At 46.8% G+C, this 26,176-nt stretch overlaps 1 protein-coding gene across 5 annotated transcripts in view; it reads right to left on the bottom strand.

The window, feature by feature from the left end:
• LOC116640263 (neuroendocrine protein 7B2) overlaps positions 1–25,467 on the bottom strand; it is a 55,681-nt gene extending 30,214 nt beyond the window's left edge. The window contains exons 1-2 of one of the 5 annotated variants that reach the window (XM_032417139.1): positions 25,336–25,467; positions 23,647–23,879 (exon numbers count right to left, since the gene is read on the bottom strand). In XM_032417139.1, coding sequence (XP_032273030.1) covers positions 23,647–23,872 — 226 coding nt within the window. In that variant the 5' untranslated portion in view covers positions 23,873–23,879; positions 25,336–25,467. The remainder of the gene's footprint in view (positions 1–23,646; positions 23,880–25,335) is intronic. The other 4 variants (XM_032417138.1, XM_032417137.1, XM_032417141.1 and 1 more) reach the window with 4 other exon arrangements.
• Positions 25,468–26,176: the final 709 nt, after the last annotated feature.

Below are 26,176 nucleotides of genomic sequence, written 5' to 3' on the forward strand. Positions count from 1 at the left end.
TGACTCCCTTGATATTAAGAAGAAGAAGGAGAAGGAGAAGAGGAAGAAGAGGGAGAAGAAGAAGGAGAAATAAACTATTTGTTTATTACAGAATTCAAAATCTCTAATGGTAATGGCCTTGACTGCTTTTCCACTCAGAAGTTTGCTTTTGCATATTTAGCAGCTTAAACAAGATTTTGAGAAGGAACACTTAAAAATTTTAATTAAAACCATACCCTAATTATCCTTCTGCTCTTCTGCATATTTGTTTATTTCTTTTTCCTTAGGATTGATTTGTTAAGAGTTTTGGAATTACTGGGGAAGAGCTTTTGAGGATGTTTGAAATCCGTGACTCAAAGCAGGGAGGGACCCGAGGGTGACGGGATTGGTTGTGACATCAGCAATGACGGGCCACTCCTCGACGAGGCTGGGAACCCTCCATGCTGTCCTTCAAGAAGATGTTGTAAACCCTCCCAAGGCTTTAATGCCCCTTTGTGCTTTAACGTCCCAAAAGGTTTGTTTCCAAATGACAGTAAGAATCTGGCCACGAAAAACAAAAGTGAGCTTTGGGTGATCCTGAGGGCCTCATCCATTGCTCCCACCAACGGAAAGGGAAATATTGGTAAGACACAAACAATCCTTGGCTTTCCCGAAAGGGACTTACGACCTCGCAGCTTTGGCACTTCACTCATCCACGGGAATTCAATAAACACGATAGGTAACTGTGAAACGCGAAATAAAGCAAACATAACAAAAACACCTTCTACTAAACTTGTTCCACTCCTGACACTGGATTTATTTCTATCGCCATGTGTATCTCTCAGAAAGTAGCAGAAACCAGGATTGTTTTTTAAAATATAGGAGCTAATGCTAATGTGATCAGTTAAATAAACAGAATTGTGTACAGATGTCTTACCAAAATGGAAATAAAATAAACGTCTTGAGAATATGCATAGAGGTTATTTGGGATGGTCATGCTGTTCTCGTTGTTTCAATGGCATTAGGTATATTTTGGGGAAAAGTGGCCCTGATGAGTTCATTTCAAGGTGGTGATTTGATTAAGGGACTTGGGTGGGGGCGGTGCCCAGTCATAGCAATGTCATTTAAACCTGGACAAGGTTTCCACCTAGAAACCCCCAAGGGTTGTACTCATGTTGAGGTCCATTCCCCATTCAATAAAGGGAGAAGAATGTCCGAGGAAGAAGACTCTCTGAGACCAAAACCGGGGACAGAAACAGAGGCTGGGATCCCTGAGGTGCCCCTGGGCAGACCACGGTGCTACAGCCGGTGAGGAGGACTGGGACCAGTGCTCACTGTGTGTTCAAGCCTCTCTCTGTCCCCTGAAGCACGCTTTACGTAAAATGGACCCTCAACACGTATTTGTTGACAGGATGGCCTCCATTCCGTGTGCCTGGAGGCCACTAACTGGTTCTCAGCAGGATACACATTATTTATATATATAAAAGAACCTGGCAGAACACATATGACCGGGGATCTTGCTAGGACTGCTCCTAGAGGTGGATTTACAGTGAGGTGAATGAGGTGTAAGATTCAGGGCCCCTAACCCTCCTACACTGTTGGTGGGAATGCAAGCTGGTGCAGCCACTCTGGAAAACAGTATGGAGGTTCCTCAAAAAGTTGAAAATAGAGCTACCGTACAAGCCAGCAATTGCACTACTGGGTATTTACCCCAAAGATACAAATGTAGGGATCCAAAGGGGTACGTGTACCCCAATGTTTATAGCAGCAATGTCCACAATAGCCAAACTATGGAAAGAGCCAAGATGTCCATCAACAGATGAATGGATAAAGAAGAGATGGTATATATATATATACAATGGAATATTATGCAGCCATCAAAAAACCCCTGAAATCTTGCCATTTGCAACGACGCGGATGGAACTAGAGGGTATTATACTAAGCGAAATAAGTCAATCAGAGGGAGACATGTATCATAGATCTCACTGATATGAGGAATTCTTAATCTCAGGAAACAAACTAAGGGTTGCTGGAGTGGTGGGGAGTGGGAGGGATGGGGTGGCTGGGTGATAGACATTGGGGAGGGTATGTGCTATGGTGAGCGCTGTGAATTGTGTAAGACTGATGAATCACAGACCTGTACCTCTGAAACAAATAATACATTATATGTTAAAAAAAAAAAAAAGAAGAAGAGGGCTCCTGGGTGGCTCAGTCGTTAAGCGTCTGCCTTCGGCTCAGGTCATGATCCCAGGGTCCTGGGATCGAGCCCCACATTGGGCTCCCCGCTCTGCGGGAAGCCTGCTTCTCCCTCTCCCACTCCCCCTGCTTGTGTTCCTGCTCTCGCTATGTCTCTCTCTGTCAAATAAATAAATAAAATCTTTAAAAAAAAAAAAGAAGAAGAAGAAAATAGCAGGAGGGGAAGAATGAAGGGGGGGGAAATCAGAGGGGGAGATGAACCATGAGAGACTATGGACTCTGAGAAACAAACTGAGGGTTCTAGAGGGGAGGGGGGTGGGGGGATGGGTTAGCCTGGTGATGGGTATTAAAGAGGGCACGTATTGAATGGAGCACTGGGTGTTATACGCAAACAATGAATCATGGAACACTAATCAAAAACTAATGATGTAATGTATGGTGATTAACGTAATAAAATAAAATTTAAAAAAATATTTAGGGCCCCTCCTTTGCACAGATGGCTTCCAAAGCCTTGGACCTAATTTTGCATTTGTAACTTTGTATTATTTTTCTTAAAGAGGGTTTCTCAACTGCATAAGCTTCAGGCCTCACAAAACTTGGATCTGCTCTGGGCTGTTCTGAAAAGCCATCCACGAATGCCATCTTGGATTTTTCATCTGTCATCATTGCAACTCCCACTCATCCAAAGCAAATATAAATCAATTAGCTCTGTAACATTGGACAAATTAGTCCTGGGTTTCCTCACTTCTGAAAATGAAAAGCGGTTGGGTATGATTCTTCAGATCCCCAAAGAGAGAGATGTGGAGGAGTAAGGCATAGTGGGAAAAGAGAAAGAGGCAAAGGATCTGTACTAACAGCCGGTGTATGACCTGCAGCGAGGAACCTCCCCTCTCAAGGCCACAGTCTTCTCTACTATGAAATGAGCAGGTAGACAAGATGCTCTCTAAAGCCCCATGCTGACCTGGGGTTCAATACCCCATTTCATGCCCTGTGCCACATCTCACGCCCTATTCTCACTGGATGTCACCGTGGCCCTCGGCGGCATTCAGTACAATGTTCTGGCAAGGCTCAGACTTCTAATTCAGTGTTCTTTCTGCTATACCACATTGCACATATTTGCCAGCGGAACAGTAAATAAGGCTGATGTCATTGGTTTTGCTGGCCTTCAAATGTGCACTGTTGTCATGCTGAGTCAAAGATGACACTGACATGAACCAGCACTGTAGCATGCAACGTGGCAGATGATGAGGGTACAGCTGCTTTCCCAGGAGGCACTGGAGTTAAAGCTGCAGCTGCTAGAGAGAGCCAGTCTTCAGGGAAAGGCCATGTCATTCCCTGTCTCTGTTCAAACCCAGGTTTCCTTTGCTCCACTACTTGATCGCCCATTGCTCATTGCTGACGGCTAAACTATCAGCAGAATCACCTGGAGCCCCCCCCCCAAATCCTAAGCAGCCCAACTTCCCAGAACCACTAAATTTAAATTCCTGGAGATATTGGGGGCCAGGAATTGTTACTTCTAAAAGCTTCCCAGGTCAGAAAACTGCTGTTCTAGGTACTTCCCTCTGTCCTAACAGGATTGGAAATGCTATAGCACTTGAAATAATCAGTCTATCTCACTACCCTGATGCCTCGTGCCACAATGTAAACTGGGGTAGTGTTGGTCGGGGCACGTAGTAACAGAAAACAGCCCTATCACAGAAGACTACCTCTTACATGTATTATAATGCATATAAATTTGTACATTTATATGAAATGTCCAAAGTAGGCAAATTCTTGGAGACGGAAATTGGCTTAGTGGTTGCCAGGGTCTGGGGGAAGGGGGAGGGAGGAGGGGGTAAGGAGGGGTGGGGAAACTGGGGGAATGATGGCCATAGGAATGGAATTTCTTTTCGGAGTGATAAAAACCACACAAACACACACACACGCAGGTGCATCATGCCAACCGGTGATCACCAGCAGGTTAGTTACAAACACCTAACTAGCGAATGTTCTATGTGTGTGATTGGCACTCAGCCTCCTTATCACCTCACTCACCTTGTGACCACTTAGTAATACGCTTCCCTAGACCTCCCACACCAGAGAAACCAAATCGTCCTGGGCCAATGGCACCGCCTGGTGGCCACCTCTGGAACTCCCCAACCAGGTATTTGCACCACTTCGTTCACTGTCTGCAGAACCTCATGCGCAAGTCATTCTCCCCTTTTCTCTTCTTCCAAGTTCAGGGCTCAGTTAATTCTAGCTAGGTAATCTACAGTTTATACACAAGCATTCCCTTCCATCTCTTCTCCCAACTCCTGCCCTGTGTCTCCCTCTCTTGCTACTTGGAAAGCTTAAGGAGCTTCAGCTGTAAGTCTGAACTAGGAAGAAAGTAGCAAATCTTGAAGTAGTGAGACACATTTGGATTTACTAAACCAACAATCATCTCACCAACAAATATTTTTGGAGAATAAGAAAAGTAAATAGCTATATAATAGATGGGAAGACGGTCAGTTTTTGTTTTTGTTTTTTTTTTAAGATCGATTTATTTGTTTTAGAGAGAAGGAGAGCACACATGAGCGGGAGGGGCAGAAGGAGAGGGAGAGAGAGAGAGAGAATCTCCAGCAGACACCATACTGAGCACAGAGCCCAACTCAGGGCTCGATCCCATGACCCCCAGATCACGACCTGAGCTGAAACCAAGAGTCGGGGCTCAACTGACTATGCCACTCAGGTCCTCCAAGATGGTCAGTTTTGTTGGTAATCAAATGAATGCAAATTAAAACAATGAATGTTATTTTTGCCTGTTAAATGAAAAGATTGGAAAAAGTAATACTCATAGTTAAGAAGCAAGACAAGATTCCATGAACAGATGAAGAGAAGGCAGCCAGGTTAGTCCAGCATTTACAGAAAGCAATGTAACAATATGGAGGAAATGGGGCCTAAAAATAGGCATGGAGCCTGACCCAATTTCTCTTTTCATAGAAATATATAGCTTAGAGAACTACACAAAGACTTCTGTGCTAATATGTTCACTGAGGCAATATTTAGGATGCGGACAAACTGGAAAAACTCTAAATGTCCAACATTTGGGTAATGTTTACCTGAACTATGGTATAAACATAATAGGATATAATGCAGTTACTAAAAATAATTACAGTGATTATTTAATGAAATACAAAAAGTTCTTGATATAAAGTATAAAATTCAGATAAAAATATTAAGTATAAACATTCAGATAAAAGAAGTATGATTTTGGGTACACCTGGCTGGCTCAGTTGGTTAAGCTCTGACTCTTGGTTTCGGCTCAGGTCATGATCTCAGGGTTGTGAGATCGAGCCCCACACTGGGCTCTGCACTCAGCGCACAGTCTGCTTGAGATTCTCTCTCTCCCTCTTCCCCTCCCCCTGCTCTCTCTCTTTCTCAAGTAAATAAATACCTTTTTTTAAAAAGTATGATTTTTTAAAACTACATATATATATGCACAGAGAAAGGTGCTGGAAGGAAATATACCAAATGTTGAAAGTGGGTCTCTCTAGGTGGTGAGACTATAAACAATTTATTTTCCAAATCATCCAAGTGGACTTTATTATGGTTGTAGTAAAAAAAAATCACTCTAAACATCAGCGAACTGTAGCATCTAGTCTTTAAGGGTACCCCCAAACTTCTTTCTGAATGTGCAATGGCAGGAAAAATTAAGCCTCTAGAGCAGTGGTCCCCCGCTGTTGACTGGCAGAGGACAGTATCTGGAGCCATTTCTGCGCAGAGGCCAGGGATGCAGCCCCCATAACAGAGAATTCTCTGGCCCAACATCAGGAGTGTTGGGAGTGAAAACCTTGCTTTAGAGACTAACTCACAGGATTTGAATCCAGATCCTATCTCCCTTAGCTGGTCAATGCTGGGCCAACCGCTCACACACTCTATACCCCAACTTGCCCTTATAAAAGGGGATCATCACATAGGACTTTTGAGGATTTTTATTTTTTTTTTTAAAGATTTTATTTATTTATTTGAGAGAGAGAGAATGAGAGAGAGCAAGTACATGAGAGGGGGGGAGGGTCAGAGGGAGAAGCAGACTCCCTGCCGAGCAGGGAGCCCGATGCGGGACTCGATCCAGGGACTCCAGGATCATGACCTGAGCCGAAGGCAGTCGCTTAACCAACTGAACCACCCAGGCGCCCCAGGACTTTTGAGGATTTTTAAATAACAATATATGAAGTGTCAGGCAAATAAGAGATAAAATATAAGGATGAGTTCTCTTCCCTCTGGAACCACATTTAAAGAAATAACACTCCTATTCAACGCGGTGTTTCCTTTTGTTAGGTACTTATTTTAAAAAAAAGTTCCGGGGTGCCTGGGTGGCTCGGTCGTTAAGCATCTGCCTTCAGCTCAGGTCATGGTCCCAGGGTCCTGGGATCGAGCCCTGCATCGGGCTCCCTGCTCAGTGGGGAGCCTGCTTCTCCCTCTCCCACTCCCCCTGCTTGTGTTCCCTCTCTCGCTGTGTCTCTCTCTGTCAAATAAATAAAATCTTAAAAAAAAAAGTTCCTATAACCTTTTAATCCTTCTCAATTACCCATTTAAAACATAGATGGTGCTCTCCCTGGATTCTAGAGCTTCAATATTCAGGTTGATAGGATTAAAAAAAATAAATTCTTGGGTCTACAATAGCGATTACCAAAAACTCATGGAGGCAAATGTTCTACATTCTGGGGCTAACATAGGTGAAAAGCTGATCTCTGGGTCCAGCACTGCCCAGCTGGGTCCCTCCTGTGATCGAAAGGCTGGGCTTGTGGAGCACCAAAGCACATACACAGGGGTCCTGTGTGCATCTCTCGTTATCAGCCAGAGCTACACATCAATGATGGGGCCCATCCATCCATTTGGGTTTCTTGTGCTTTTCCTCTGCACTGAATGATTCAGCTCTATTTATGTCTGCTCATTGAAATAAAAAATGGCCTAAGGAGACCAAAAGCCTAGACCCAAGACACCCTCACTCCTACTACTTCTCCATCAGCACAGCGTCGGCACCGTCTGGGAGAGCTACGGGGCATCCCGCCGTCGTCTCTCGCTCCTTGGCCTAAACCGGAGCAAGGCAGTCACTCACGCACGCCCCTCCAGGCTGTCCTGGAGGGGCTGAGAGGTGACGTGACCTCCCCTGGAGCCCGGGTGAACAGCCCGAAGCATCACAGCCCTGGCTCTGGCGAGCTGGGAGCAAGCTAAGCACTCCCTGCCTGCAGGCACGTCTTGCTTGTCCACAGCCCAGACCCCTAGGCACCAAAACTCTGCCTGTAAAAAAAACCAGAGGCACTTACCAGGCTCCAGCGTGCTGTATACAGATCTAGTTAAGCGAGAGCCAACTGCCAAAAATTCTCTTCACTGACCACACATGCAAAAAAAAAAAAACGAAAAACAAAACCCCTGTGATATTAGTATAACGCATCACTTACCGTCAGAGTAACTCTCCCCCTGCCCTCCGGAAACACGTTCAGACGATAGCACCTGTTCTGCTGCCATATCTTTGCACACTCCAGTGAGCAGGGGCTGTTCAGCGTCTGCACAACCTCAACAAATGGTCCCTCCCATCATCCAGGGAAGGACTGGAAAGAAGACGACTAGACGGAAATAAACTAAGAGACAGGACGAGAGACTCGCTCATTCAGTTCGGGAGACAGGCGTCCTCGATCGTTGACAGCCGAGGAATCCTTCCCAGCAGGCCCACCCGTTCCTGTTGTTTTGAGAGGAAAATGTCAGTCACCCACTTCGGGTCCACACCACGTAGGGCTTGCTGCCCCAGGCCTGCTGAGCTGTCCTACCAGACAGTGGCACTGGGACGGTCCCCTGGGCCAGTCGCCGGGACGGAGCGTCCCCTAAGCCACGATCTGTCTTGCGCAAAGACAAACTCTGACAGGCTACCGGGGGGGAAACGGCCGGTGGTGCCATGAGCTGGAAGGGCCACAGTCATTCCAGGCTCTGCGTAAGTCTCGCCCCGTCTTGACCTAGGCCACACGCCATCGGACCCTTCCCTTCCCACCGCATGCCGCGCCACCGCCCACTGGGGACCAAGTAGGCTCTAAAGTCTGACCCGCTGGGACCTTATAATCAGATGTGTCCCGGTGAAAAACCACATGGAAAAGGTGGGGCGGTTACGGCAAAGGTCCGTTTTATAGATTGTTCAGCATGTGCTGAGCACCGCAGAAAGCACATTCCCTTTATCGTCTTTCTGACATCCCTAAGTGCCATCCCTAAGTGCCGAGTGACGGAAGAACCCCCAATGGCGCACGGATTTGTCCAACACAAAGACAAATGTCCAATCCCTGCGCCCACCCAGTAGCCTCTCCAGATTTGGGGAGCCTTTCTATCTGCAAAGAGAGAGGCCTTACAGGACATTCTGCGGGCAAGGGGATAGGCAATGGGAGGCCGGAGCTTCCTTGGGGCATCTTAGGGCTCTGAACAATACCGACCACACGCCCATACTCCCCAGATGCTCTTAAGTAGGGAAATTCGGTGACACTCTTACAAGTGTCCAGCCTTCCTTCCCTGCGGCCGCCACCTCTCCCCATCACCGCCCTGCACTCAACACATACTAGCTAAGAAGTCTATTTCTTCCTACTTCTTCCTGCCTGAACCTGAGTCCCCATGATCCACCTCCTAGCCTCCAAGAGGAAGGCCAGCTCAAGTTTAACTCATCTGCGATGTCTTTTCTGGGGGCCAGCACCTGACCTTTCTATAGAGCTCCTCGGTGCTGACTGTATCCTGGGCTCTCAGCTTCTGTCCCAGCGTGTTGCAGATAGGACTTTCAATTTGTAATGTCCCTTTCCCTCACCTAGACTTCAGGTGCCTTAAACAAGGACTGTACGTCACAGGAAGGGACAATGGGCCCGGCTACTCCTCTCTGCCACTCCCTGGATACCAGTTTTTCTGACGCCCATTTAGCTGGCCCCCTCACTGGGGTGAGACGGTATGTGAAACATAGCTCGTCCTTCCTGATCTCTCTTGTGTTGTCACTCTGCACGTCTGGATGCCTCTAGACTGACACACCAATGGGAAACGCAGCCAGGGAATGATGGAGGAGTAAGGCAAAAAGTAGCCTAATCCTGCTCCAATCCTGATGATCTGTAAAACGACTCGATTACTCCAGTCAGAGTTTAACCTTTACTAACAGGTTAAAAGAAGATAATGCCTGTCTCCTGCCTATTTTACGAAGATCCCATGTAATGAATTAGATGGTGTGCTTACTGGTTTTAAAAATGCACGAAGGCAACAATTCCTAGCAATGTAGTAGGTGCTCAATAATTACTTACTGAATAAACAAAACTGGAAATGTGTTAGATGACATTTTGATAGAATGCATGGGTTGGAGGAAGCACTGATCACTGTCTCCCAGCCATGCCAACACGTGGACAGCCACGGAGGGCACGATTTCCAGCTCCCCTGTACACCTTCCTTATGCTAACATCTCTGACCTCTCCAGGAGCATGCTTTGCTCTTAGCTTAGCAGCTGACCAAATATGTTTTTTGACTTTAAAGATGCTTCTAGGGACACCTGGGTGGCTCAGTTCGTTAGGCATCTGCCTTCGGCTTGGGTCATGATCCCAGGGTCCTGGGATCAAGTCCCGAATTGGGCTCCCTGCTCAGCGGGGAGCCTGCTTCTCCCTCTGCCTGTCACCCCCCGGCTTTTGCTCTCTCTCTCTCTCTCTCTGACAAATAAATAAATAAAAATCTTTAAAAAAATAAAGATGCTTCTATAACCTATTTCATGGCAAAAGATAATATTTAAACAGCCATAAGGACAAGAGATGGAACAGAGTGTGGTTGAATATGAAGAAGTTGCGCTTTACTGGGGTTTCTGGAAATCATCCATCCTCAATATAGTCACGTGGCCCTAGCTCCTAAGGTGAGGGGGCAGAGCACTTCGTAAGACCAGAGGGAAGCCCATTCATCCAAAGATTCACAACTTCTGACGGCAGTTTTCCCAGGCCACGCTTAGGAGAAGGATGTAAGGAAGAGAGAACACTGGATATGACCACAGTCAGGACCATCTTCCACCCCCAAAGCCAGGTGCACTTGGGAGATATACGTGGGAGGATGAAAGAAGCAGCTACCATGAGAATGATGCTTTGCATTTGTGTAACGCTTTCTATGGTCCAAAATACTTTTCTATCCATTCTTTAACTTGACTGTCGTATCAACCCCGTAAGATGGACTGGATCACTTATCTCCGTGGGCAGACTGGGAAAATAAACTTCACAGAGTTTAAAGGGACTTGCTCAGTGCCACCCAGCGGGTCCGAGCCAGGACCAAGCCCTGGGCTTCCTGCCTCGGTGAGCTTCCTGCTACATTACACACGCCCCCCCCCCCCCCCCCCCCCCCCCCCACGTCCCCCTCCCCCCCCCCCCCCCCCCCCCCCCCCCCCCCCCACACACCATGTGCCCCTTCCACTACTCCAACCCCATGGCGCACCACGCTCAAAAATGCACGCTTAGTTTTAATTGCGGTGCCAAGCCGGGGTCTGCTAAACCCTTCCAGCCTGCTTTAATAACTTTCTCTCCGAACCATGGTGTCCAAGGTATTTGCACCAATTTGTTCCAAGAGGGCAGTCTGTCAGAAAATTTGCTTCCTGAAGCTTCATGTCTCTGAAACACCATCTGCCTAAATCCGCATGTGGTTTACCACGACTCCCAGCATCATTATAGCTTGTCAGCTAAATATCACAGGATTATACAAGTCTACGGGGATAGAAGACAGAACACCAGGATGGTGCTGCTGAGAGAGATGCATTCAAACCTAACACAGTTGGCTTGCCAGCCAACTCGTAAAGCTCAGGCTGTGTGCTTGTGGGCAACTTTAAACTTTCTTCACCGCTGTAAAGGTTCTCTCAGATGAGACAGAGTACAGGAAAGTATTTTTGCAAACCATAAAATATTAGTTGTTATTACTCCATTTCCTCCATGTGCGTGATCCACTTTGGTCAATTATCTCTGGAACATGGCTCACTTGGCTTCCCTGGGGATGCAGCAAGCTTCTTCTTGTCTCACCCTTCACCTAGGTGATGGGAAACAAGGGCCAGGCTTGAACCTACTCTGGGCTTCAGATAGAACAGCGCGTCTAGGAGGACACCTGCCAGAAGCCGATTTGTACGAGGACCTGAGAAGCCTCCTGAGGACCAGATCCTACTGAAGGAAGGACGGGTCTGCCTGCCCAGGCCGAGGCAGGAATAAGTCATGCCTCTGTGGTCAGCAGGAAGGGAAGGGTCTTAGCCCCCATGCTGTCTAATGCTTAGATTTCTCTCCGCGCCCAGCATCTCGGGTGAATCCTATGAAAAGCACGGAGCAGTGAGGAATAAAAGGGAAAGCCATTTTCCTGAAAAGTCTCTGGGATTTAGGGGCATGAGGTACACCGAGGGATCTCCCCCTGCCTTGCCGCCCAATACATGCCAACAGAACTCCCTGAGGCCGCGACTGCTGGAGGCCGCTGGAGGCTGGAGGCCGTGGTGGTGCCCAGCTGAAGGAGACAAGGAGAAGAAGGGGAAACGGGTAACTGTCCCGAGGCAGCGCATCAATTCATTATGTTCTGGATCATGCATGCGCTGGGCTCTGGGATCTCAAGAAATATCTGAGGCATTTTGCAGGGAGCTGGGGTCCTGACTGAGGAGGTATGAGAAAAGCCAGTGAATTTAGGATTCTGAGGGTGGCTCCAAGCGTGCTCACAGGTTGTACGACAGGACGATCTTGACTAGAATAACACTAGTTTCATTCGCTGGAGTCTCGGAGGTCAGTGTTGTTTCAAAGGAGCAAACAAAGCAAGGTGATTTTAGCAAATATTCGGTGGGTGGGTGTCTGTTATGTGCCAGGCCCCGTTCAGGCCCTGCAGGTACAAAAGGCAGGCAGACATCACGTCTGCTCTTGCAGATCTTACGGTCTGGGGAGGAAGGTGAGCAGCGCACCACCGTAAATGCCGTTCATGGGGAGTCCATAAGCACCAAATTCAAAGAAAGATCCACAGGGAGCCCACGAGCAAGGATCATCCTTAAAGATAAACTTATTTCACCATCAGGTCTAAGATCAACCTTGTCCGCATCTAAACCTTTAATCCAGTAGCCTGAGAAGCTGCCCGCTGTGCCGCACAGAACAGAACAGAACAGAACACCAGGACCGTGCTCAAGCTGTGAACCCACACGCAAATAGTAGCTGCATCCCCACATAAGTCACTTCTCGGAGTTTCTCCTTCTACGTCTATAAAATGTGACAAGGAATATGTGCCCCCCCGTCTCAAACAAGAGATTGTGAGGGGTGAGCACAAGACCGCACGTGAAGATAACCTGAGATCCAGAATCTAACAGAGGTATCCAAAAGCACGGTATTGTTTGTGTGTGGATTATAATCATCTTCCTTAGGAACCACAGCTTGATGCGGCTGTGTTACTGTGTTACTCTCCACGCTGGCGTGGTGGTTAATTTAACGTGTTAGCCTGGCTAGGCTATATGCCCAGTTGCGTGGTCAAACACCAAGACGGACACTAGATGCATGGTGTGAAGGTCTTTTTTAGATGTGGTTGGCACTGAAATCAGTCGACGTTGCGTAAAGCAGACCATCTTCCATAATGTGGAAGGGACTCATCCAATCAGTCAAAGGCCTTAAAAGACCGAGGTCCCCGGAAGAGGAGAGAATTCTGCCTCCGGATGCCTTCAGACTCAAGGTCCCAACATCAATTTTCCCTGGGTCTCCAGCATGCAGGTCAGCCCTGCAGATTTCAGACTTGCCAGCCCCAAGTGCAGAAGCCAACCCCTTGAACTAAATCTGTCTCTCTCTCTATACACACACACACACAGATATCTATCCGTAACTTATAATATATTTATAAATACACACACATACACGTGTGCACACACGCCATTTGTTCTGATTCTCTGGAAAACCCTAACACATCTGACTTCCACTGAATTCCATGAAAATATATGGAGGCTCAGCCTCTCGCAGGTTCTGGCTTGTATGGAAGTGAGCACTTCACAGCAAGGGTCCTGGAGTCAGAGGCCCAGCACAGCATTTAGCAGTCGTCATCCAGCAAACGGAACCTCGGTTTCTGTGTCCCTCTCTGCCATTAGAAGACAGTCACATTTTACTTAAGGGATGAACTGAAGATGTCAACATGATTCAAAATTCACAGAACTCAAGAACAATCCTGACCAAGGACGAGGACTATCTCTGCTAAAATCAGCTAAAATGCAATAAGCACTGTGTACAATGACTAAGCCTACTACTTTGAAATTGTGACTCTTGACAAACTGTTACTTTGGGGGGATTCACATCACTTCTCATGGTGCGTAGGCGGTGAGCGCATACTAATTTTTTGTATTGCACTGTTTCAAAGTCACATAAAATGCACACACAACATTCCCCAACAGCTCAATATTCCTACTGGGAAATATTGATTTCTATTCTATTGGCTAATGCCTCACTGAAACATTTATTATATAAATATATATATTTTTTAAGTTTTTATTTATTTATTTGAGACAGAGAGAGCACGGGTTGGCGGGGGGAGAGGCAGAGGGAGAGGAAGAAGCAGATCCCCCACTAGCAGGGAGCCTAACGCGGGCTGATCCCCGGACCCTGGGATCACAACCCTAGCCGAAGGTAGATGCCTAACCCACTGAGCCACCCAGGCACCCCAACATTTATTATATATTTTTAAAGATTTATTTATTTTAGAGAGAGAACGGGCGTGCATGCAGGGGGAGGGGCAAAGGGAGAAGGAGAGAGAGCCTTAAGCAGACTCTGCACAGAGCGCAGAGCCCAATGAGAGGCTCAATCTCATGACCCTGAGATCACAACCTCAGCCGAAACCAAGAGTTGGTTGCTCAACCGACTACATCACCCAGGTGCCCCTGAAACATTTATCATATTAATCAAAAAAGAAAGTAGACAAAGACAACACTCTTTTCATCTTGAATTATATTTTACAAGTTACAGAGGGATTTTATAATGTAAGTACAAAAATGCTGTAACATAACTAGTAAATAACTAGGAGTTGGATTATATATTCACGCAAGGTAACAGAAAATATATATTGGTCTTTGCCCTCATTCCTGGCACAGAGCTCCTGAAATCCTTGTAATTTCTTGAGTGATAAAGAGTACTAGGAACATCTTTTGTTCTAGTGTTTGGTCTTTGACTCTGGTTTCTGACACAGGGCTCTGGAAATCCTTATAATTTCCTGGGTGACAGGAGTGTATTTTGTTCTAATGAAGTGACTCCGGGAGGGTTCCTGGGTGGCTCTTAGAGAAGCGTTGGTCACCGGAAAGACAAAGGCGTGATTAGAAGCTTGGGATTTTCAGTCCCGCCCTATTCTCTTGCGAGGGGTGGGGGCTGAAAATAGAGTTAATGATTGATCCTGCCTATGTAATGAAGCCTCCATAAAACCCCAAAAGTACAGGGTTCGGGAACTTCCAGGTTGGTAAACACAGCCACACGGGGAGGGTGATGCACCCCAACTCCACGGGGACAGAAGCTCCTTCACTCGGGACCCTCCCCGACCGAGCCCTAGGTATCTCTTCATCTGGCTGTTCATCTCTCTCCATATCATATCCTTTAATAAACTAGTGAATATAAGTGTTTCCCTGAGTTCTGTGAGCGGCTCTACCAAACCAGTCCAACAAACAAGGGGTGTGTGGTGGGGGAGCTCAGATTTATAGCCAGGCAGTCAGAAGCAGGGAGGTATCTCCAGGGAGGTAGTGTCAGAATTGAGTTAAACTGTAGACTATCCAGCCGGTGTGGCCGACTTGCGTGCTGTAGGAAATGACATGTGGGGTCGGACGTGTTGTGAGTATGGTATCAATCAGTGGGACAGTAAAGGGGAGACACGGTAGGAAAACTGAGTTTTTCTAATACAATTCATAAAGAGTTAAAGTTATCTGATATTTTATTTTTTTTATTTTTATTTTTTATTTTTTTTAAGATTTTATTTATTTATTTGACAGAGAGAGACACAGCGAGAGAGAGAGAGCACAAGCAGGGGGAGTGGGAGAGGGAGAAGTAGGCTTCCCGCCGAGCAGGGAGCCCGATGCGGGGCTCGATCCCAGGACCCTGGGATCATGACCTGAGCCGGAGGCAGACGCTTAACGACTGAGCCACCCAGGCGCCCCTCAAGTTATCTGATATTTTAAAACATCAAAAACCATATAGGCGAGGTGTATGAGATATATAAGATGGCAAAGAATAGAGATTTGGGAAGCCGACTGCATTTCCTTCTTGTATTCTTATTTTAATTCCGAGCATGTGGCTTGAAACAGTCCAGAGTGACTGCAGATACTGAGACCCAAACCTCCAAACTTCGCCGCACCGCGACGCCCCTCTGCCTCTTCCCTTTCTTCCCAGCGGAGGAAGGGCCGGACTCGGGCCACCCGTGCTCCAGTTCTCATCCCCTCCCACGTGCTCAGGAGCTTTCACCCCTCGGTTATCTGCCCTTCGTGCCACGTCTTCTGCACCCCCTCTCCACTGGTTCTGGCCAATCGGCACTTAAACAAGTTCAGATCTCTCCCATCCTGACACACAAACCTAAACAAAAACCTTCTTCAGCGCTGTGCCACTCCCCGCTCCATTCCCTCCGTAAGGATTACTCAGTCTTCACCCCCTTACCTGACCTCCTGGGTCATCTTCCCTGTCTCCTGCCCGATGGTTTCTGCCCGAGGCCCCGCTCCACCAGTGAACCCTTTACACCCGGTGGCCCTGGTTTCAGGTGACCTCTCTGCAGATTTTTACCATGGGGACTACTGCCCATTCCTGAGACACTCCTTCCTTGTTTTCTGTGCACGTCATCACTCTGGTGTTTTCTGGCCAATCATTCTGCTTCCCCTGTAGGCTCTTCTACCTGGCACTCCTGTAGGAGTCTTTCAGGCCTTTTTCTTAGGTGCTCTGCTCCCTCCCTGACCCTTGCCCAGGGTCACCTCCCCCATCCCCATAGCATCAGCCACTGTGACCATGGGGACGACCATGACATCTCTCCCTTTGCCCCAGCATCTCTCCCGCCTCGTATACAGCTACATGCCTCCTGGACGCTTGTCCCTGGATGCCCCAGGGCAACTTAAACACAACACAAAAAAACACCCATTATTTTCATCTTCCTGTCCTGCCTCCACGTCCCCACCAAAAACTCCAAATCTCCCCCTTCTCCTTTTGAATTTTTCACTATCCGTGCAATTGACCAAGATGAGAAACTGGAAATCATCCAGAGACTTTTTTAAGGATCTGAGTTACGGGTGGGCTGAATGGAACCCCAAAGGACATGGGCCAGACTGGAGGCCCTGGCCTCCTCGAAGAGCCAACCCATTGCTCTCACTGGCTCCCCCAGGATGGGGGGGCAGCCTAGAAGGATTTCAGTCAGGATATCTGGGTCAAGAGTCAGCCCCATTCTTTCCTCCAACTGCAGACAGGCTAGCCAGAACCTGAGGCCCCAGGGCTGTTCAATGCTGAAGTCGCTCTCCCCTCCAACCTTCAAATGGGAAGCAACTGCTGCCCCCGTGTGGCAAGATGGAGGCACTGCAGTCCTTTACAGAGGCCAAAGGCTGGCTAAGGCCGCTTAGAATCTGCCCCTTCAAATAGGCTTTACCTTACAAAGGACTCTTTCTCCCCTTGATATTTATTAAGAAAACAATCTTGGTTCTCTTTATTTTGAAATGAAAAAACTGAGGTCCAAAAGTGAGTGTTGTAAAAAATAATTTTGGCATTTTTATGCTCAGCAATACGGCTTTAAAATTATCTGAAACCATCAAATGCCAGTGTTCATAAATTTCTATCCGGTGGTTTGTTATCTGGTGTTATCAGAGAGCTAGGCATCCGGTGGCCTAGACCCGTGAAGAAAATAAACCGGTGGCGCTGAGGAGATCCTCTTTTACCTGAGGCCGTTAACATTCTGAAAACCAAAGCACATTTTCTGGTTGGGTTCCTCCGAGGCCAACATTAGTGTCAGCTGGAAGAGCCACTCCTGACTCCCCAGAGTCTCTGTCCCCTGTAAAACGGCCCTCTGAATCACCTTGGCCGGCTGGTGGCTTTACTTGTTTCCGGGGCCACGAGAACAACGGTAGCCATTCGGGTAGGTCACAGGGACCCGTGAGCAACTTTGGGCTGGATGGCCACTGCTGAAACGCACCGAAGCCCGCCGGAACGGTACCCTAACCGGATGGGTCAGCAGAAATCCCGTCAGGGGAAAGCCATGAAAGCCTGAAAATGTGGTGTTCGTAGTCCACCGAGCGAGATGAGGCAGGCCCGCTGTGCGGCTCAAAGCCCCACGCGACCCAGGAGAAAAGGAGGGCTCAGAGAAGCTACCAGGGTCACACAGAGCTCGCGAACAGCATGGCCAAGCCTCAGCCCCGTGTTCTCTTCTCTATAAAACCACAAGTTGATCCCCGTTTGTCTTTATGCTTCCATTTTGCTCTGGGCTAACAACGCCTGCGTTTGAGAGATGCTCCTTACCAAGTCACGTTTAAGGTGCCTATGGAGAAATAAAAAATAACCACCAATGCTCTCGGATGGCTTTGGCAAACGCTTCCTCCCCTGTGACGACTGAACAATTAGCAGTTAACCAGGAGGCTGGTTACCAAGCTTCGGGAATCCTCTGATACACGGAGAGTCTAGTTGGCCCCCTGCTGGTTCAGTGCTGGAACTGCAAAACGTCCTTCCTGTGTCTCAACAGGCAGGAATACAAAGGGCACCGACCTTGTACGGCGCTCATCAGTCACCACCAAAGTAAACAGACTTTTTGCTCATATCACTGAGCTCTGGGCAAAAACTTCTAGGCAGATTTTTTTTAAAACTCAGATTAGAAATGAAATATCTGCCTCGAACTGAAAGGAGAGAAGTCTCAACAGATCCAGATGTCAAATAGTATTTACTTACCTGTTGCTGCTAAATATATGCATTCCCCCCCCCCCCCGATAGTATGTATATATTCATTCTTCAAATATTTACTGTGTGCCTACTCTGTGTCTGGGTGTAAAGTAGTAAATAAAACTGTCTCATGGAGCTTACATCCCAAGTGGGGAGACAGACAGACAACGAGCAAGGAAACAAACACTAATGATAAATTTTAAAAGATGCTATGGGGGTTAAAAAAAAAAGAAAAAAAAAGGACACCGTGACAGAGAACGGGGGCTACTCAGAGCAGTGTGGTCAGGGCAGCCCTCTGTGAGCAGGTGACTCTAAAACTGAGACCGAAGAGGAAGGTACACGACGCAGAGTGGGAAGAACAGATGGTGTGAAGGTGGAGTAAGCCCAGTGGTGTGACCAGGGCTGAAAGGAGGTGGGGTGGGAGCGGGCGGTAGAGCAAGGTCAGGGAGGAGGGTGTGAGCAGGTGTGGATCCTTGCAGGATGTGGCAGGAAGTGTTATTTTTAACCCAGGTGCAATGGGAAGGCACGGATTGAATTTTAACCCTGGAGAGTGACACTGATGGGATTTAAACTTGTATTTTTAAAGTTTAACCCTGCCTTTCCTGTGGAGAAAAATTTAAAAGAAACAAAGTTGAAGTGATGCGGTTTCTAACAGACAATTTCATAAATTCATGCCAGGCACAATGGTATCTTGAACCGGGCTGTTTGGAGCAGAGCCAGAGAAAAGAGAGGGCAGGCAAACACAGATGTATTTTAGAAACAGAAATGAAATAAATTGCTAATAATTTGGGTATGACATGGAATGGAGAAAATGGAAGGATTATTCCAGGTTTTTAGCCTGCATGCATGACTAAGTGGTGGCACTATTCATTTCGACAGAAAAGACCGACATAAACAGGTTGAGGAAGGTGGTGGTAGAGAGATCAGGATTGACATATGGTAATTTAGCAATTCACAGAAGCCTCTAGATATACAAGAAACAAGTTTGGGTTGAAAATACGAATGTTGGTGTCATCAGCAAAGAAATGGCATTTGGAGTCAAGGGAAAAAATGAAATCCTCTAGATAGAGAATTGAGAAGAATAAAAGAAGTAGAGCCAGCACTGAGCTCTGGAGAACTTAACCCTGGAGAAGGAGAAAACTGCCAAGGAGACCGGGAAGAAAACGGTTAACAGGGAAAAGGGAAAGGAGGAAAGCCAATGGTGTGCCATCTTGGTGCAAAAACCAAGAAAGAAAAGGGTTTTAAGAAGGTCAAGTGTGTCGAATGCTGCTGAGGTTGAATAGGATGAAGACAGAACATCGGTGGATTTGGCAAGACAAGAACCCGTCCAAGGCATCTCAAAATTAACCTGTGGAAAACTGAACTTGAACTCTTCCCCTGGAGAGGCTCAGTGTGTTCCTCTTGGAGAAAAGTGTTCCTTTTCAGTTCCTCAGGCCAAAATCTTGGTGTCACCCCTGACTCCTCTTTCTTTCAGTTCCTGCCTCCAACCCACCAGCAAATCCTGTTGGCTCTAGCTTCAAAATACACCCACAATCTGCCCATGTCTCGCTACCTCTCTACCTATCATGCTAGTACATCTACCCCCCCAGATTATTATAGAAGCCTCCTAAATGAGCTTCCCCATTCTAGTCCTCCCTCCCCACAGGAAGATTTTCAATACAGCAGCTGGAGTGATCCTTTTCAAGGATACGTACTCAGAGGACAAGCCGAAGACCCTGTGAGGAGACCTGTCCCCACGTACCCAGCCTCCACCCTCCCCTTCCTGCCGTCACCCAGGCTCCTTCCGACCATCCTCCTGAGTCTTGGGCTCCGGCCACACTAGCCTCCTTGCTTTTGCACGTGCAGCTCTCTGCCTGGGATGTCTTTCTCTACGTATCACACGGCTCACTCTCCAACTCTCAGAGCTTGGCTTATCTTCCCAGGGAGGAGCCCCCTACCCCTATTTTAAGTTGTTTCCTCCAACCCCCTCCTCTGCTTTATATTTTTAGAGCACTTATAATCATTTGACTTATTATATATTTTACGTATCTGTTTGTTTAGGGACTGTATCTCTCCTGTCTTGCCAATCTTTGATGTTCATGTTTCTTTCCCCGGTATCTAAAACAGTGCCTGGCATTCAAGAAATACTTGTTGACCTGACAAATAAGGGGCAGGAACCATGGACGAGGAGAGAATGGGAGGTGGGGAAGCGCCATCAGTAGGCGGTGAACAGATGCTGGGAAAGGCAGCAAAAAAAAAAAATGGTACAATAACTACAAGGGGTATGAGATCAAAGGAGGGACTAAGTTTTCTAATGGGATATATGGGTAATTTATACTGATCCTATATCCTATACTAAAAGACTAGCTTATAACCCTATGTTTGAGAGTGTTAATGAGATTAACGAGGATCATAAGATTAATTAATCAGAATAGACAACATAAGGGAAAATTATCTTCAATGTGCCATTTATTAGATAATAAACAGCCCTTCCAGGGCGCCTGGGTGGCTCAGTCGTTAAGCGTCTGCCTTCGGCTCAGGTCATGATCCCAGGGTCCTGGGATCGAGTCCCACATCGGGCTCCCTGTTCGGCGGGAAGCCTGCTTCTCTGTCTCCCACTCCCCCGCTTGTGTTCCTGCTCTCGCTATCTCTCTCTCTGTCAAATAAATAAATAAAATCTTTAAAAAAAAATAAACAGCCCTTCCTGCAAGGGACTTAGAGTCCAGTAATAGTCATCTAAAGTGTGATGATGATTCATTCAAAAATGATTTCACAGTAGTGCAATTATACATGCGAACACCTTTTTTTCTGAACTGGAATATTACCTGCTCACAGGTAATAAATTCAAATTCAGGCAGTAAATTCAAATCCTATCCCCAAGGTAAACGGAAGCTTAGAGAAGTTAAGTAATTTGCTGGCATTGAAACTCAGGTGTCTTGCCAATAGTCTACGTTAAACATGTGTTAATATTCACACCAGAATACATGCTTTATGTCTATTCTTTCTATAAAAATCAGGAAAAAAAACCCTTTTCTAACTTGGTCCTTCATAATAAAATCCTACAATAAATGTTGGAAGGGATGTAAGAGATACTACACATATGTGTCAGAAGCCTGGGAATTAGCAGGAGAAATGAGCAGAGACAATGCAAACAAATGGATGAATTGAACCAATGCTACACTCACATAAATAAATATGAGATCACCTAACAAATTAAGTGCCAAGGTCCAGGACTGGGAAAAAGCCAGGCTTCTTATTTTGTTTCTTTTCTCCCCCAAAGTCTTTGGACTATTTTCTATTAGCTTTCATCCAAGCTGTAAAAGGCAGAATCCTAAAATGACCCCCAGGATTGCCACCCTGCATAAATCCTCTGCTTCTGAGTGTGGGTGAGACCTATCAATATAATGGGGTATCAGTCCCTTGTTAAATGACAAAGGTGATGGGATGGCCACTCCCATCATTACAATTAGGAGACTAAAGGGATATTCTCCCTCTGGCTTTGAAGAAGCAAGCTGCCCTGTTGTGCTGGGGCCCTGTGGCTTACGACCTGGGGTGACCTCTAAGAGCTGAGAGGGACCCTGGCTGACAGCCAGCAAGAAAGGACCCCAGTCCTATAGCAGCAAGAAACTGAACTCTGCCAACAACCTTAATAAGTTTGAAAGACAACCCCAAGCTCCTGCCAACACCTCGATTTCAGCCTGATGAGACGAGCAGAGGGTCCAGCAAACTCAAGCCAGATGCCTTACCAAAAGAAACCGTGAGATAATAAATGGGCATTATGGCAAGATGGTAAATTTGTGGTAATTTGTTATAGCGTAATAGAAAACTAAAACACAAGCCAATCTTCATCCCTTACACAGACACTTTGAGAGGTGACCTAACACGGCCATGACCTCACATCATCCCAGGGGATCATAATGGAAACAGAATTTTTCATTCTGAATTGTCCTAATTGTCCTGCTCTTTCAAACCTCCTTGTCTTTTCCCTTGGTATTATTCCCTGCTGAATTCCAATTCAGACTTCCAAACCCAAGTCAAATGTTGCTTCTCCGAAGAAGTATTTCCTTATAGCCATGCCCATCCACTCCCAAGCACAACAAATTAATTATTCCCATTCTTTGCTTCTGTGATAGCAGCTTGTCTGGACATCTCCCCAAAACCCTGCCATGCAGGTGCATTGTGGTAACCTTTCTTTTAGGACACAGCTGCCCCAGTCCCTGCACCGGGGCTGGTGTGGAGTGGGTGCTAAATAATTGGATACCGAGTAAAGAAAATGAGGCTCTGGAAAAACACAAGCCTTGCATGCCCAGGGAGCTGCTATTTCTCTTCCACACAGATGATCAGGCATCAGGTATTAATGGAAACTCGGAAAGCTTTCTCCATGACAACAGCTGGGTGGCTAATCAAGCACTTACTGCGCTAAAAGGGCAGATATTTACTGTCCAGAAAAAGCTGGTCTGAACTGGATAGGTGTGCTAGGAGCGACAGGTAGCAGGTGCCGGGAAGGATGGAGATTCTTCCTAAAGGGGTGGCATGATTCGCTCTGATTTAAGCCCTGTGCTAGGTTTGCACACTTGCCGATTCAAATTATCTGTTAATCCATTCCTGATATGCGATGCCAACCTAAACAGACAACAATCCCACAGAATTAGTTTTACTCAATGGCTTGCAACCATGGGTAACAAGACAGAAATGAGAGTCATTTTTTGCCCACATCCATGGCATTTACAGGCCTCCAGGGCAGATAGCATTTTTAGGAAATCACAGACTCAGGCAAAATGATGCATCATCAATCCATACAGAATAGCATTTGCTGGTTATGTATTTTGACAAAACTCAGAATTCACATTTTTTCCTCGGAACCCCCTCACACGGGCAAAAGTCTGGAGTGCTCCCTCGCAGTTAACCTAAATTAACCATGCTACTGCTCTAGGACTCCCCCTCCCTGGAGAAAGAGATTGTTTCAGAATCAGAGAGGATACAAAGCAAGGCATGGAAATAAGGCACCTGCTTGGCACCAACTCCTAAGAACTAGATGCAGATTCTTTCTATAGGTAAATCATTAAACAACAAAGTACTGCTTTTTAATAGAAGTATTACAATGACATTGCCAGAAACTTCAAAAAATTCTGGGGGGCAATGGTCTTGCCACACTAAAAGAATTTAATTAACATTTGTAATAATTAAAAATATTTCAAAAACGTTTTTTGACACAAACTCAATGTCAGTACCTCTTTCAGCTTCCTTTGCGTTTAAACGACATCATCCCTAAGAATCAAGTCAGATCCTATAGGTCCTGCATTTTAAGGATTTTTTACAAATACTGGTTGGCAATGACTCAAAGAGGGAGCCAGCTGGGGACACAATTTCCTAAAGATCAGTATGGGAGAAGACACGGGGTCTGGGTTCTAATCTTTCTTTAGGGATAACGCTAGATGCTCCTTTATTCACTCAAATATTAACGTACCAGACTTTGTGCGAGGTGCTAGGGCTACAGCTGTGAGTTAGATAGATAAGGTCCCTGTTCTCTTGATACTTATATTCTTATGTGGAGGCATGCATGTATATACTGTGAAGAATAAGAAATGGGAAACGGAGGGAGAAAATAAAGTTTCTTCAGCATGTATTATTTTAAGTACCAGAATATAGTAAATACCTTCGATGCTCTGTGGGCCCACAAGATTCATGGCCTGGTGTGCTGGATACTCTACCCGTGGTCTGGCAATGCCCAGCTGCTCCATAACGCCATGGAGCAGCCTCTGGATATCTGTTTCCGAGACCCGGTCAGGGCTCCTCGGGCTATACGCAGATGTTGGAGTCCATCCAAATGTCAGCCAAAACACTAGGCCAGAGAGCATGGTAGAAACCATCGCAGAGACCATTTTTCACCTGCAGAAAAAAGACCAAACATGTATCGATTGGCCACAATTGGTGACTGTGATGATCAATCACGCAAGTGAGTGATTCAAGGACCACCCACCCAACGGGGGCTGCAATGAAAAATCCTTAGGGGTTTGCTCTTGCCTTAAGTGTCCAGTCTAGGTAGAACACCTGCTATGGAATGGTATTAAAGAAACGAAACAACCCAAGATAGCCAATTCCCTCTGCACATGGCAGCCTTGGGAAGACTAGCCAGGAATGGCCGTTCTCACTCCTTTTCTTCTCCTTGCAGCTCCCTGAAGGTGCTTCATTACCCCTAACCCCACCACCCTCTCCTCTCTTAGCAAAGGAAGCAAACCAACAAGAACCGGCTTCAATTTAGAGAGAGGGAGAGGGTCATCGGGAGTTTTCCCAGTCTCGGGGGAAAAAAGAGGTTCTGAGGAAGGAGTCAGGAAGACAAATGGTAAAGAAGCACAGAAAGGTTGGGAGCAGTGGAAGGAAACATCTTAGCTCAGCAGACATCCAATACATGTGAGATCTTGAAGGGGATGAAAATACAGCCAGCTCAGGCCTGCTCTGCAATCTGGTAGGAGAGAAGAGGCAAGCTTGCTCAGCCACATACTGGCTGAGTGATCCTGGGCAAATGCCTCTGCTTCGTCTGCAAAACGGGCATGAAGAAAGCATCTGTGTTATAGGGTTGTTGTGAGCATCAGCACAATGCCAGGCAGAGCCCCCATACTGTCAATATGATGCTGGCAATATTGTCTCATGGTTCTAGAGGTTAGAACTTGAAGACGTGGTCATGATGAGAGGAGAGGGAGAAAACTGCTCCGAGGAGTCAACCCGTCTTAAATGTTGGCTTCTCTGGAACCAGAAGCCTGCAGAACAAGGGAACAAATATTCATGCAGCTTCCCTCTGCAGCTGCTGAACCTGTTTAAGACGGACACTTCAGGCAATGGCTGTGCAAACCCTCCTTTTGACTGTTCTTCTATGGAGGGGACTGGGGGATTCATTTTCTTCCTTGAAACTGCAATATTCATAACCCCCATTTTTTTTCTCTGTAAAGGCAAGGCTTTTTCCAAGCCACCCCTAGATATGAAACCTTGTTCCCCAAATTGCTGAGACAGAAAAGCCTGCGATTCTGACGTAAAAGGCCGGAGGCAGACACCAACCTCTCCAGCCATTTCCATCTTCCCCTGGCCTGCTGTGAATGCAGGATGTCTTTGTTTCATTTAAACCCCTGGCCCAACACCGTTCCGATTTGATGAGCTACCCAATTTCCTCCCTCGATACTCTTTCCCTCGTATTTATAACCGAACCTTCTAATCCCCACCCACTCTTTGTCTGCCCCCAGCCTCCAGCTCAAGGATTTCAGCAGGACGCCCCCTCCCCTCCCCATCCTGTAAAACCCGCGCGTCTCGGGTGGGCTTCAGGGGGTCGAGCAGGCATCAACGCTGGACTCACCGATGGGCAGCCGGAGGATTCTGCTGCGGTCTGGGCCTGGGCGGGGGTCGAGCTGCCGGCCGGGTGAGCCGTATCGCGCGTGCGTCACCTCCCTCCTCATCTTAGCTCCGCCCCCACCGCTCCTCCAGCAGGTGGAGGCCGCCGGGCTCCGAGGCCCTAGAGCGCGACCCAGATGCTGGCTCCTCCTGCCCTGAGCCACGCAGGGTTCAACCCATGCATCCCACGTACACATGTCCTGGAGACTTTTATCTATCGACCCTTGCGGAAGTAATTCACCTTTTCTCAAGCAATTATCTAAACAATGTGTCAGCTCGCCACTTTTGCCCTTCACCCCCAATGCCACATCTTTAATTTTGCCACTTCCCATTTTTTTTTTTTTTTTTTTTAAGTCTTCTAGGCTGAAGAAGGGGCAATGATAGGAGAGACAAAAGATGAAGAGGTCCTAAGAACTTTTAATGATGGTGTACCCATCATAAGGGTGTTTCAGGAGCCCTTTCACTGAGCAGAAAAACTATGGGGATTTTTAATACAAGATGTTAGAAACTTCTGTTAGAAGCGATACACCAAAAACGCATGAAAACCTCTAGGAACATTAGTTCTGAGTGTTATTTCTAAACTTCCAGACCAACTATCAAGATTTCTTTAGCCTGAAGAGAAATTGAACTTCCTGCGTATTGCAGAAATTTGTCCAGGTAGACCCAGAATTTTTTGTTGAAGACTTACGGAACAATCTTGAACATGTGAATTTAGTCCAAATACAAAGTTGAGATGTAAAACCATAAAATAATTTCTTTCAAAACTGGGGATGAGTAAAGTACCCTGGGGGCCAGAGAATAACTAT

Source organism: Phoca vitulina, unplaced genomic scaffold (genome assembly GCF_004348235.1).
Source record: "Phoca vitulina isolate PV1807 unplaced genomic scaffold, GSC_HSeal_1.0 scaffold20, whole genome shotgun sequence".
Classification (NCBI taxonomy): domain Eukaryota; kingdom Metazoa; phylum Chordata; class Mammalia; order Carnivora; family Phocidae; genus Phoca; species Phoca vitulina.